The sequence below is a fragment of the Momordica charantia genome (assembly GCF_013281855.1).
Source record: "Momordica charantia cultivar OHB3-1 chromosome 4 unlocalized genomic scaffold, Mcharantia_2.0 BLBB01000004.1, whole genome shotgun sequence".
NCBI lineage: Eukaryota > Viridiplantae > Streptophyta > Magnoliopsida > Cucurbitales > Cucurbitaceae > Momordica > Momordica charantia.
In genome coordinates this window covers 25,874,358-25,887,809 of record NW_028275162.1, presented here as the reverse complement: position 1 = coordinate 25,887,809, position 13,452 = coordinate 25,874,358, and the positions used below count along the sequence as shown (strand labels likewise).

At 37.1% G+C, this 13,452-nt stretch overlaps 3 protein-coding genes across 4 annotated transcripts; all 3 read left to right on the top strand.

Moving 5' to 3' along the window:
- Positions 1-2,118: 2,118 nt before the first annotated feature.
- Positions 2,119-8,124, top strand: TRM18 (Phosphatidylinositol N-acetyglucosaminlytransferase subunit P-like protein). Its single transcript, XM_022278142.2, has 5 exons — positions 2,119-2,976; positions 3,760-3,802; positions 3,996-5,886; positions 6,941-7,118; positions 7,202-8,124. The coding sequence occupies exons 3-5, from the start codon at positions 4,075-4,077 to the stop codon at positions 7,849-7,851; spliced, it is 2,640 nt and encodes an 879-aa protein (XP_022133834.1). The 5' UTR covers positions 2,119-2,976; positions 3,760-3,802; positions 3,996-4,074; the 3' UTR covers positions 7,852-8,124.
- Positions 8,125-8,256: 132 nt separating this feature from the next.
- Positions 8,257-9,442, top strand: LOC111006295 (dirigent protein 10). Its single transcript, XM_022278143.2, has one exon. The coding sequence runs from the start codon at positions 8,389-8,391 to the stop codon at positions 9,328-9,330; it is 942 nt and encodes a 313-aa protein (XP_022133835.1). The 5' UTR covers positions 8,257-8,388; the 3' UTR covers positions 9,331-9,442.
- An 855-nt stretch (positions 9,443-10,297) lies between these two features.
- Positions 10,298-11,926, top strand: LOC111006751 (large ribosomal subunit protein uL29). Of its 2 annotated transcripts, none has more exons than XM_022278840.2 (4): positions 10,298-10,453; positions 10,548-10,683; positions 10,781-10,937; positions 11,690-11,926. In XM_022278840.2, exons 1-4 carry the CDS (start codon positions 10,450-10,452, stop codon positions 11,762-11,764), a joined length of 372 nt encoding a protein of 123 aa, XP_022134532.1. In that variant the 5' UTR covers positions 10,298-10,449; the 3' UTR covers positions 11,765-11,926. The 2 variants fall into 2 exon arrangements, with proteins under 2 accessions (XP_022134532.1, XP_087979327.1); XM_088123201.1 differs by lacking the exon at positions 11,690-11,926 and adding an exon at positions 11,438-11,639.
- The last annotated feature ends 1,526 nt before the right edge of the window (positions 11,927-13,452 follow it).

Below are 13,452 nucleotides of genomic sequence, written 5' to 3'. Positions count from 1 at the left end.
GACGAAGAAGACTTCGATCCCTTCGATGGATACGACATCAACGACCCATATCTAGATTCACAGCCCAGCTGAGACTAGATATTTCAATTGTTTAATTTTAATTTCTTATTATGTAAATTAATTTGTTTAAATTTCATTTTGAATTTTCGATAAGATCATTGTATTCCGATCTTATCATCACTATCCCAGTCTGTTTTTGTGAAGGACTTGCAGAAGAAATCACGATGCAGTAGATGGCATGCTTCTGATGTGGAATAACCAACCACAAGGCAACGCAGGTAGCGTACAGGATTGACTCAGATGAGAGGATTCCATATCTCACAAGGCAACTCTAGTCGAAAATCTATGGTGTTCCTTGGGCAGTGAAAGGCGGGAAGCCGAGAGTAAGACCCTGGATGGAACGGCCTAATTGGAAACCAGAGGAGCCTTTACGATTGATATACAGAATCCGCAATCCTCGCTAAATCAGAAGAAGCCGGGTGACTTCGTCAGATTTCTAAAGCAAGGCATCCAGTCCAAAAACAGTCATATCAGCCTTTATTTTCCAACTTTTCTTATTTTGTCAAGTTGTAATTATTTCCGCTTTACTTTATTTCTTTTCCTGCTTTTTCAAAGATAAGATGCCTCTTGTCGGCCACGCTTATCTTTACTTTTTAAAAGTAGATTCCAAAGAGATAAGATGCCAGTCAAGGACGTGTCTTGTCGGCCATACTCTATCTCTTTAGGTTGTATCAAATTATGTTGAGACAAGTGTCAAGACAATAGTAAGAAATCAATAATTGTACCCTGGTGCAATTATCGGTTCTCTTCTATATATAGCACTTGGCCTCGACCCTCAATGCATATTTTAAAAATTAAAAACTACCTTTTCTATATATATATATATATATATATATATATATATATATAAATTACCGCTTTCTAAAGTAGCCATAAAATGATAGAAAATCCAAGAGTTGGTACTTTTTTTTTCTTTCCACAATCCAACCCAATCCATACGGTTTGAGTTGGGTTGCTAATATGAGCAAGAACAAGTTGTTTTTTTTTTCTTCTTCTAATTTGGTTGGGATGATTCAAATTTTGGGTTCACCAAGTTGAGTCAACCCAACCCACAACAATATATAATTACAACTTTTATAAATGTATTACTAACTTAAAATTAACTCATCTTTCTAGTTAAAATGAAGGTAACCTGAACCCAAATTATATAGATTGGATTAGTTTTATGTTAGAATTTTTGGGTTAGTCGATTTTTTTGAGCAACCTTAGTTAAAAACATTGTAACTCATATAATATACACATATGAGGTGTGAGTTATTTTAAGTTGAGTTTGTAATTTAACTATAAATGTCCAAGTTATAGAAGTCTTTAACCCGTACAATTGGATTTAAAATATTATAAAATCCAACCAATGAACATTCATAATGTACTTAAAAGTGATCCTACAAGATTTGACCCTCGCAATTATATTATATAAATAAGTATACTTGCGTACTTAAATTGATAAGAGTTTTCCTAGTAATGCAAGAAACTGAAATAATATAATATCACAAAAAATGTTTCTAATTGTTGGGGGTAGATTTCAACCTACACGTGGCAAGTTGTGGTTCGTCTAGCAGTGCACATGCACGAAGTGTGTTTACCTCGACCATGAGTCCTCATGTCGAGCCGACCATATACGATGGCCGAACCGACTAAATATATGACTTGGACCACTTCGGCTCAGTCTATTCTCCGACAAACTCCGCGACATCACGCTGTACTTCACGGGAACCTTAAAGAACCGTTGAGGTATTGTCAGGAATCCAGTCGAGGGTGCTGCCTATAAATAGGACCATTCCGCTCCGTTTCAAGGTACGCGATTAGTCCAATTCTCTTTATCGAGTTGATTTGAACGCTTACCGACTTTAACATCGGAGTTTCTACTCTGTTTTGCAGGTCCTCTGTACGACATCCAGAGCTCTTTGTCCAACTTGTTCTAGTTGATCCGAAGCTTGGAGACTTACACTAATATTCTAATCATACATACAAACCCAAATATCTTGTGTTTAAAAAATATAATTAATACACAGACATTATAATGAATAAGACAAGAAAATGAGAGTTTTAGGTGTTGTCCTAATAATTAAAAACTAAAATTAAAACAAAAAAGGAGCCCGCCCTAGCTTAGGTCAAAAGCTCATGCATGATGCGGCATGTCAGGTTCGAGTATTTTAATTACAATAATTTCCAATTAATATTTCCACTCCTCATTTTCATACTTCCACGCCACAGGCAGAGCCAGTGACAGACAGTCTACAGTGAGTGCGCCTTGAGAAAAATCAGGGAGTGGAAACATCAAAATCGTAGCCAATAGAAAACAAAGATAAAACTTTTCACATAATTTTGCGAATAATAAATGTGGGCGACGATCTTGCAGCTGCTGACAAACGTAACTGCATAAGTTGGCGCGTAATTCTCTGAATACGACAATGGGAAAAATTGTAGCAAAAATACCCAATACATCAAAATTTTCCAAAACTTTCACTGTTATATCCCATCATTTTCTCGCCCATTTTCTTTCTGGGACGCGCCTCTTTCGTTTCCTCTACTTTCAGTATCATTCACCATCGAAAAAGATCGAATACTCCATCTTCCAGATTTGCTCCGCCGACCTCTATTTTGTGTTTTTCTGTAGTATAAATAAGCAGAACGCTTTTCAATTGTGGGTGTTTGACTTGAAATCATTTGGGTTCAGTTCTGTATTTGACTTGAAATCATTTGGGTTCAGTTCTGTATTGCTTTGTTCATACCAGCGAACTCAAGAAGTGGTTTTCAACTTGATCTAGTGGTGGCTCTTATGATCAGAGGGCGATTTGGAATGATGCGGAGGGTTTTCTAGTTTTTTCTTCTTGTTGCAGATCATGGAGGTTCTGTGGCGTGGATTTTCAGGAAGATCTAAGATCAGCGTTTTGATGCGAAAGGTTTTGAAAGAAGGTCCGTGTCCGATTGTCTTGTTTAGCTTTGTATGTGATTTCTGAGTTTGTTTTCTCTGTTTTTTCTTAGTATTTGAGTATCTTTCTTTACCCAGTACGCTTCTGGGTTTTGCTTCTTTTGTGTCCATTAATCGAGTGGGCTATGATTGTTATGGCGTTTAAATGATTTTGTTTTCTTGTTGTTGCTGGGAATTTGTGGGTTATGTATCGGAATTGTTATTCTAACCATAAATCTGATATTATGACAGCATGTTGATGTCTTCATTTATGATTTACTTTATGTTTATTTTCTTTTTTGACTCCAATGATTGCTGACCAGAAAGAAGGTGTTAGAAATGAATTGTTTTCTTCACAGGTTGATTGCTTCAAACCTTGCTGTGTTACATTTATTTATGTGAGTGGCCCATTTCTTATCATTTATGGGATGGTCACCAGGCATCTTGGATGGGATGAATCTGCTGTTTTTGAGTTGTTTCTTCCAATCAGTTTTATTTTCTATTTTTAAAGCTTATGCTGTTGGCTCTTGCAGACAAGGCAGAATTGTTTCCATTTATGGAAAAAAATAGTGATATGTAATTAATTATGTAGCCTGAGAGGCTACTGGTTTCTTTTTGTCCATAAATTCCAGGGATGTTGTGTACTCTGTGAAGTGGACTCCTTACTGATACTCTTATTCTCTTGATTGTGTTATATATATTATCCCCTCACACGGTAATATGTTTCTTTTGCTTTATATTTTCTACTCTCTTTTAAAGCTATTAAAATGCCCTGTTACCGTATTCAGGAAGCAGGGAGATTGAGGATCCTAGCAATCACGGGAAGACAAAGTAAGCTTTTAATTGTTCTGCTTTTGTAATTGATAAGTTTATATCATTCACTTTGGTAGTTAATAATCTGTAATCAGCTTCACGTTCCAAAAAGTGGACAATTGGTTTCTGAACTTAAGACATATGAATCTCTCTCTCCCTTTTCCCTTTCCCTTTTTCGTTCACCTGAAATATTCTAAATGGATTTTTGCAGATAATTATTTTATTTTCAGCGAACTACTTGAGGTCAGGGGTTGTGTACCATAAAGTTTTGTCGGTAGAGTTTCTCCAAGATGGGAACTAAACAGTGTACAGCTAGTGTTCTTGAAGCATTGATGGGATTTGAGGAGCAGCAATCTGCGCACCATGTCTCACGGCATTCTAGAGTTCTTTCTGAGGGTTATTTACAAAGGGCTGCTTCTATTGGAGTCCCGAAGAAGAAACCCCCCTCCAAATGTCATCCATTTAGGACGACCGTAGAAGAGCCAATAGAACTCTTTAATACTCTCGATGTAGTAGATAGCTTCAAGAGTGATATCAGTTGCAACGAATTAGGGGTTAGGGAGAAGGAACACTCTGCTTTATCATCAGCATGTATGCCACTTACACGACATAACTTCATGAGAGTCGAGCACTTTCCAACAGATAAGATGATACAGACTTCAAATGATCTTCAAGAATTACCAGAAGTTACTGATTCTATGGACATCTCACCGAGACCTACAAGAGAAAAGGAATATATATTCAACCATGTCGAGAATGGACTCAGTCTGTCAAAGTCACATTTTACATTGACACGAGGAATTAATGATGCAGGCACTAAATTTACGAACAGGAAACAAGGACAAGCATGCGCGTATGATGATTTTGATCTTTTGAAGTCTTCAATACCCCTTTTGGAGTGGAAAGATAAATTATGCTTTTCTTCCTCCTCACTGACTTCTTTGAAAGGCTCGCATTTAGTTAGCGAGAAATGCAAATATTTTCATGGTTCTCAAAATGGAAAGCATATGGCTAAAGAAAAAGAAAGAAAGACTATGGTATGTGTAGTAGAGCCCATCAAGCAACCATCTCAAGTTTCAAGGATTCTTGATGTAAGCGGGAGAAAAACAAGGCATGATTTTGTCAATTTGCAAATGAAGGCATCAAGATCAGAATCCATATATGACGATGTGCATAGAAAAGAAACTGAATTCAGAACGACTTTTTCCCCAGGTTTATCTAATTTGAAGGCTGAATATAAGCATTCCTGTTGCTTTTCAGTTGAGTCGTACAAAGCCAGAGGATTCAGGGAGGACATCGAAGAACAAAAGGAGACTCAAAAGTTGATTCTTTCTAGGCAAGGTAGCAACAAAGGTGAAATGCCTATACTACATCATCATGCAACTTTGCCCAACGATTTGAATTGCAAGCCAGTGAAGTATGATTTCCAGAAGCATGTTTGTTCGAATAAGGAACATTTGCATTCTGGCAGTCCCTTGTGCTTGAGCTGCAAGGACGAAAGACTAGATCAAGTCAGTAAAAACTCCCACAGATTGAGATTTTGTTCTGCTGCTACTGTGACTACAAAAAGATCTAGAACCAGGAGCAGATATGAGTCCCTTCGAAATACATGGTTTTTAAAGTCTGAAGGTTCTGCTACTTGGCTACAATGCAAACCATCAGATAAAAGTTCTGATGGAAAAGATGCTTCAGACCCTACCTTGAAATTGGGCTCTAAGAAGTTGAGGATTTTTCCTTGCCCTGAATCAGCAAGTGGTCACATTGTCGATGATGGCTGCATTGTTGTGGGTCATCTGGAGACCAGAGTTGAGAAGAAGAGCCTTTGTAATCAGCGTTCTATAAATTCTCTATCATCAAGGAACGATGTTGTCTTTTGCGCAGAGAACAATCCAAATAAGGCAATTGAGTGTTCTTTGAAGAGTGATTATCCAGATGATAATTTTTCAGGTATGGCTTCTAACGTATTGGCTGTAAAGACTGATGACGCGGAGGTCCCTACTGTGGACAAACAGGAACCTGATTCAATGTCCTGCAGTATTTCAGAGACTGATGGTGATTCATCTACCAACTCTTTTCGTACCACATGTCGTTCCATTCAACAGGTTCCGTATTTCTCTCATTAAAGTATTCAGAAACTTACACTACAGTAGATTTAGTTGGGAGCATACACTCCTTTCATGCAGTATTGGACGGACTCTATAATCTATTTGGCTAAATTGACTTTGAATTTACTGAAATTGAACCATTTACTATTGACTGCAATGGACTGTATTATTTGTGACTTATGTAATGTTCAGTTGGACAAGGCTAACAGTTTCAGCCTTCATTCCAAGTGAAGGAGGGCATGCTGAATTATGATGCTAGCGAAATAGAATAATTTATATTTGTTTTTCTCCCACAAGAAAGATGTTTTTCCGATGCCTTCAGCACTAGCTAACTTTATTGTGTTAAAAAATTCACTTTGTGTAAATTGAGCGATCTACTTGAATAAAACCAGACCTTAGACATGGTTTCTAAACTTAGTTTTGGTTTTGGTTCTAGTTCTAGACCTTAGACGGCTAAGTTTAATGCTCTCTGTTATATATTAATATTTATATCTTTTATTATAATTAGAATTCCATATATGCCTAATAAGTATTGGACTCATATTCCCTTTGCATAACTACTGTCTGAGACATGTCTATTGTGCTCAAAAAGTGTTTGTTTAATATGTATCCAACAAGTGTCCGACTATCAGACACGTAACCAAAATAAAGTGTGCATGCTTCTTAGGTTCTACTTCATTCCATGCTTATTGGCATCTAAGCTCACTCGTAAAAACTATAGTTTAAATACACTTTTCTGCCGATTGGAAGATCTCTTAGCAATCTACTTTAGCTTTCTCATTCTCTTTTTGTAATTTATTGTCTATGAAATTGTTTCTTATCTAAAAATTAGAATCTCTTAAATAGGTGGACTTTTCCTGCTCATATTTCTCTGTGTCAATTGTATTTACTTTCTGATTTGGTCTTTGTTTTTTTCCCGTGTTTATAGTAAGTACATATTTTGTTAGAGTTTTTGCATTTTTCAAATGTGCCCCATTACTTCCTTATCCTCAACAAGTTGATACTTGCTTTACGTGTTCCAACATTTCTTTTACCTATAAATAAATTGCAGGAAGCATCGACCATATTTGATAAGGAAGGTCCTGGCTTTGAACACTACCCTTGCAAAGAGCTAGATTCTATTGTGAGTTTGGAGGAGGCTTATCAACCCAGCCCAGTTTCAGTTCTTGAACCACTTTTTAAAGAAGAAACGATATCAAGTTCTGAATCCTCAGGCATTAACAGTAGAGGTGGCTTATCTTATGACTATATTCTTATTTTCAAGTTCATACCTTCTTATAAACATACTCATCCAAACCTATTTTGGTTGTAGATTTGATGATGCAACTTGAACTACTGATGTCAGACTCCCCGGGATCTAACTCAGAAGGACATGAAATGTTCGTATCAAGTGATGATGATGGTGGTGGAGAAGGATCTAAATGCAGCTCTGAAGAAATTGATGACATAATGAGCACATTCAAATTCAAAGATAGTAGGGATTTTTCATACCTTCTTGATGTCTTAAGTGAGGCAGGCTTGTATTGTGGAAACCTGGATAAGGGTTGTGTTTCATGGGATGGTCAGGAACCTCACGTGATTAGCCCTTCAGTCTTCGAAACCTTAGAGAAGAAATTCGGTGAACAAACTTCTTGGAGAAGATCAGAAAGAAAGCTTCTCTTTGACAGAATAAATTCTGGGCTAATAGAACTCTTTCAGTCATTAGTTGGTGTGCCAGAATGGGCAAAGCCTGTATCAAGAAGATTTCGGCCTTTGCTTGACCGGGAAATGGTCGAGGAAGAACTATGGATCCTGCTGGATAGCCAAGAAAGGGAACTGAACAAAGATCTAGTAGATAAGCAGTTTGGAAAGGAGATTGGGTGGATTGATCTCGGAGAGGAGATTAATTCTATTTGTAGAGAACTAGAGAGATTATTGATCAAAGAGCTTCTTGCAGAGTTTGGTATCATTGGATTCTTATGAACGGTATGATAATATATGGTTATGGATAAACATTACCATACAAAAACAAAGATTTTTTTTTTTTTTTTTTTGAAGCAAAAGAAAAAGAAAAAGTGAGCTATATATTTGTGCATAGGAAAATTTTTGATCCAGTTGAAGTGTTCGAAGAGTTTGTATTCTTTTATTCATGAGTGGAATTAGAGTTTGTTGTTGTCAACTGTGACAGATTGATGTTATTTTTATGCATCAAAATTTTTGTGATGCCATTATTTGTGTATAGATTACCTTTGTGTTTCTGTTGGTGTTTTGGAAGTTGAGCCAATCCCCTTGACAATTCTTTAATTTTCAGACTGTTTTTGTATGTTTCTGACAGATTAATGAAACCTAAACCAATACACCAAAGATCATAGAGTTATTCACCAACTCCATTTCAGCCACTCCCATTTCCTTAAGCTTGATCTCTAATATATATATAAACTCACACAGATTACCCTCAAACCCATCATCAAGATTATCAAAAACAGAAGTTCTATTAGCTCCTTCCTTCAGCTTCCTCTCATGGAATCTCACAAACTTCTCTCTTTCTCAACCAAAGCCATAGCCTGCCTTCTCCTCTGTTTGATGTGTTTATCTGCTAACTCAGCCAGGCTTCTCGACGAGCAGCCACAGGGGCCGGTGGGTACGCCGACATCATCCAATCTCGTTGGTCCGACAGTATCCAATGTCGTTGGTACGCCTATTAGCAATTCAGGGCAAGGAACTACTACTTCACCTTCAACTACTCTACCTAGTTTTGGTGGTGGGATTGAAGCTGATCACCATACCTTAACCTTCTTTATGCATGACATCCTTGGTGGTTCAAACCCCTCGGCTCGGGCTGTTACCGGGGCGGTTAACAATCCGGCCCTCAACGGTCAGCTTCCGTTTGCCAAGCCTAATGGAGCAGTTCTATCAGTGGGCAATGGTGTCCCCCAAAGCAATGGAAACAGTGGTCTAATTAACAACAACAACCTCCCTTTTCTGGTTGGCCTTGGTGGAGCTACATCCCCATTGTTGCAGAACAACAATGGGAACAACTTCAATGGTGTGGCTGGATTTCCATCCGTTAATGCCGGGCAGCTTCCGTCCGGAGTGTCGATACAACAGCTCATGTTCGGTACCATGACAGTGATTGACGACGAGCTGACCGAAGGACACGAACTGGGCTCTGGTTTGATTGGAAAAGCACAAGGATTCTATGTGGTGAGCTCGGAGGATGGAAACAGTCAAACAATGGCATTCACTACCATGTTTGAGAGTGGCCATTACGTCGACAGCCTGAGCTTCTTCGGAGTCCACCGGACGGCGGTGTCGGAGTCTCACTTGGCCATCATGGGAGGCACTGGAAAATACGTAAATGCAAAAGGTTATGCCAATGTGAAGACTCTTCCAGGCACCAACCAGCATGAAACTGATGGGGTAGAGACTTTGCTGCAATTCACTCTTTACATCACTTACTAAAACCACTCTTGTTTTATCATCTATCCTTTGTTTGAGATCTCAAATCTCACTTTGTTTATGAATTTCTCAATTACATATGAAAGCTAATATATTACAAAGTTATCAATCAAAACATTTTGTGTTCTCTTATCTGCCTGTTTTTATTTGAATTCAACTAATTATTCGAAAAAACCTAAACATAGCTCAACTAAATAAAAGGATGGAAATTTCCCAAAAAAAAATTGAAATTTCATTGTGCAAATTAAATGGTTTTTCCTGTTGAACAAGCAGGAATCTAATTTGGTGCCGTTTAAATCAGTTTTTTTTTTTTTTTTATATTGGAAATTTAATTTTCAGCCCGATGAATGAGCTCAGTTTCTTTTTCATCCCAAGCCTAATTTAGTTCCTTCCAATCCAAAGTTAACCACAACCATTTAGGCTCAATTTTTCTTAGATAATTACATAAATACATAAAATAAAAACGTAATAACACATATGGTAGATAATTTAAATTTTTATGAAAAACAGTATAATCCATATCAAACTCAACCTCAAATATAAAATACATAAAAAAAAAGTTCAAATCTATGCTACATTTAAAAAAAAAAATTGTGATATTTTTTTAAAATACATATTAAATTAATGCTAGGGTGTGAAATTCTACGTCTAATAAAACTGTGATAATCGAAATTATTGAAAAGAAATGGATCAAATCGTTTGTTTATTTATTATTATTATTTTTTGTTTGTTGGAGCAAGAGATAAGAGATCGGGTAAAGGGCAAATGTATAAAGCAATAATTTGAAGGGTACCTTTATCAAAAAAAAATTGGACGAGTACTCGTGTAGATAAACCTAATGGGCCATCATATCAATTCCGTCCGGTCCAGTGATTCCAAACGAAGCCGTAGTATAATTGGGCCGAGCTAAATTAGTGGGCTAAATCAAACGCTTATTTTGAGGCCCAAAGGGAGAGCGGAAGGGCAAATTGGTAATTTAGAAACAATACTATAAAACTACAACGTTTTTCTCGTACTCGAAAACCCTAGTCTTCCCAGTAGCAGCTCTTTCACCAGGTTCCATCTCCTCTTCTAGGGTTTCGTCGAGGGCGGCGCAGAGTTTCGAAGAGCACGCGAGAAGCAATGGGTAATTCCTAAATCAAATCATCGAGGAAAAGGATGAACTTCTTGTTGTTTTTTTTTTTTTTTTTAAATTCAATTTTGATGTTTTTGGTTTGTAGCGAGGATCAAGGTTCACGAGTTGAGGCAGAAATCAAAGGCGGATCTGTTGACGCAGCTTAAGGATCTTAAGGCGGAGCTTGCTCTCCTTCGTGTCGCCAAAGTCACCGGCGGTGCCCCGAACAAGCTATCCAAAATGTAATTCCCTTTTCTCTCTGTTTTTTTTTTTAAATTTTCCTGTGATGCATTTTGTTGTTTAATTGACCTGTGTTGTTTTGTGTGGTTGATTTTGCAGCAAGGTGGTGAGATTGTCGATCGCTCAGGTCTTGACGGTGATTTCGCAGAAGCAGAAGGCGGCATTGAGAGAAGCGTACAAGAAGAAGAAACTTTTGCCTCTCGATCTGCGTCCAAAGAAGACCAGGGCCATTCGTAGAAGGCTCACCAAGCACCAGGTGATTACTTCATCTTTATCCTGTCTTGTTTCTTATCTTGTAATTTCAATATTGCGTGGGCCATTCTCGAGTTTAATTATGTTTAATATTTACAATGTTTGTGTACGATATCTGTTGAGATTGTTCTTGCAAAAGTACTGCAAAACTACTAGTACTTGTTGGTCTTTTGGTTTTATCAAGGTTATTTTGGTTGAGGGATAGTAAAGCATGTTTGAATTTGGATTTAGATTGAAATGCTATCAAACATATCCATGATTAGAGTATGGCTTTGTTTGTTTTAGTTTTACAACCTTGATATCCATAGTTGAAGTTAGTATTCCTATTATCTAGAATTAAGTAGTTTTATGATTTCAGTTTTTGTAATTTAATCAGTTTCGATGGGGAGAATTTGCATTTGGATCAATCATTTTAGTAACATTAATGGATTTGGAAAACCCTTTCTCACGTGAAAAACCCTAAGACAGCAAGTACTCACCCAGTTGGGTTTCTTTTTACTTCAGGATATTCCTTGAATTTAGGGCGTTTGTGAGTGATGGTATAATTGATTTTCCAGAATCACCTATGATCAATAAAAAGGGGAGTTACTTTGACAATAGCCAATTGAACTTTTTCTCTCATTTGTATTCCTCTTATATCTTTCAATTTCATTGGTGTAAACATAGTGCTGTGAGCTGGTTGGTAGTACATTTCTTTCTCTTTGTTTCTCGTTTGCTTTCGACCATTTTGTTGAATGAATCCACTTTCTTATTCAGGCCTCCTTGAAAACTGAGAGACAGAAGAAGAAAGAGATGTACTTTCCATTGAGGAAATATGCTATTAAGGTGTAGTGTTATCTGATAGACATTTTCTTATGCAACGGCAGACCAATTTTGTTGACAAATTTTGTCTCGTATTCTTGATAATTTTACTTTGGATACTCTCTGAGATTTTTCCTCAACCAAGATGTTTTATTTTTGTTGACTTTTATTTATCTTGACAGTTAGTGTTTATTCTCGTTTGATAAATTTATTTGCAGTTCATTTCCGGAATTGTTGTGGCTTTGGTTTCACCCGCCATGAGAAATTCTTGGTGAATGGAAATTTGGAATGAGCCTCTATAACTAGCAAGTATTTATTTTTACAAAAGTCTTGAATTTTAATCTTGAAAGCGCTTTAAGTTAGTTAATTCACTCTGAAGCAAACATAGTTTAGTTGTGATCTAAAAAGGGCAACTCGGTTCTACCATTTTAGAAATCGAATCTCATTTTAAAACATTGTATAGTGGTAATTTCCACAATCCAAGTTCTAGTCTCTGTGTGTCTCAAAATAAAAATTATTATCTTTTATCTCAAAAAAAAAAAAAGAAAAATATTTATTGCAACATAAATATCTTAATTTTTGTATAGTTATTATTTTAGAATATTTTTGAATTAATAATATATTATGTTCTTTAACTTTAAAAAAATTTATAAGAACTATCCTTCAACAATACCATACAACAGTAAGCAAATAGCACCACGAAGAGTTCAAATTCAACAAAATCTATAATAAGATCCATTCCAACCAACCTCAAATTTCAGGATCCTTCAAGAACATCCAAGAGCAAAGGTCCACTATCAACATTTCTGTTAAGATCACATCCAATTTTACTACAAAATCCCTTCAATTCAGGTTCCCGGGCAATCTAATTTGGCTTCAGTCCGTACAGCGAGAGGATAAATGGGATTGCAATCCTCGGAATTTCCGCTCTGGTGCTGGAAAAGGCGTTAGCCCGAGCATTCTGATTCAGATGTACTTTGTAGCAGCCAGCCATTGCTAGAAGATTAGTGTTTGGCCGCCGGAGGAAGTAAAAAATTAGAATTCGAATGGAGCAATGTTCGAGTTATTAAGTAACATTCTTGTTCATTTTAAGCTCTGTCTGAATCCTCAACTCGCACTTTTTTCAGCCTAGCAAATTTTTGTTGAAATAATTTATGACCAGCAGATTATAACCAGAGGCAGATTCAAAATCTTTCTTTTCTTTTGTGAGATATCTTCAAAACCATGATCATTCCACATCTGCCGACCATCCTGTAATCTTCTACTTTATGCTCTTCGATGATGACCCCGGTTGGTCTAGTTAAATTTCCCGGTTGGCTCTTTACACATCTATCACACTCCCTCTCCCTCAACTTACCTCTCTCATCAAACTCTGGAGGTCCATCCTCTGCACAAAATCTGAAAGGCCTGTGGCTATCCTCCGCATTACTATGATAATTCTCACCATCAGAATCATTGTATTGAGGCCTGGATGAGTGAAAATGTTCATATCTGTCAAAAAACCTTCTCTGATTGTCATTGTTGTCATCCCCAGGTAAGTCGTTCAATTGACCAGAATGTACAGGCCCATCAAAGTATTCACTGCTCTCTATCCTATCTCGAGGATCCATAACCTCAAACCTCCTGTTTCTAAAGGAAAATCGGCCAGTTTGATTCCTACTTCGTATGCGTGATCTCATATGGTCTTGGTCCAGAGCAGAACTTATACCCCTCGAATC

Bases quoted from the DNA above. Each gene is read 5' to 3' on its own strand.
- LOC111006751 (XM_022278840.2), top strand. The intron at 10,684-10,780 runs GTAATTCCCTTT...TTGATTTTGCAG, and splicing joins CCGAACAAGCTATCCAAAAT to CAAGGTGGTGAGATTGTCGA. The intron at 10,938-11,689 runs GTGATTACTTCA...TTTCTTATTCAG, and splicing joins GAAGGCTCACCAAGCACCAG to GCCTCCTTGAAAACTGAGAG.
- LOC111006295 (XM_022278143.2), top strand. From the start codon at position 8,389: ATGGAATCTCACAAACTTCTCTCTTTCTCAACCAAAGCCATAGCCTGC.
- TRM18 (XM_022278142.2), top strand. From the start codon at position 4,075: ATGGGAACTAAACAGTGTACAGCTAGTGTTCTTGAAGCATTGATGGGA. The intron at 5,887-6,940 runs GTTCCGTATTTC...AATAAATTGCAG, and splicing joins CATGTCGTTCCATTCAACAG to GAAGCATCGACCATATTTGA. The intron at 7,119-7,201 runs GTGGCTTATCTT...TTTTGGTTGTAG, and splicing joins CTCAGGCATTAACAGTAGAG to ATTTGATGATGCAACTTGAA.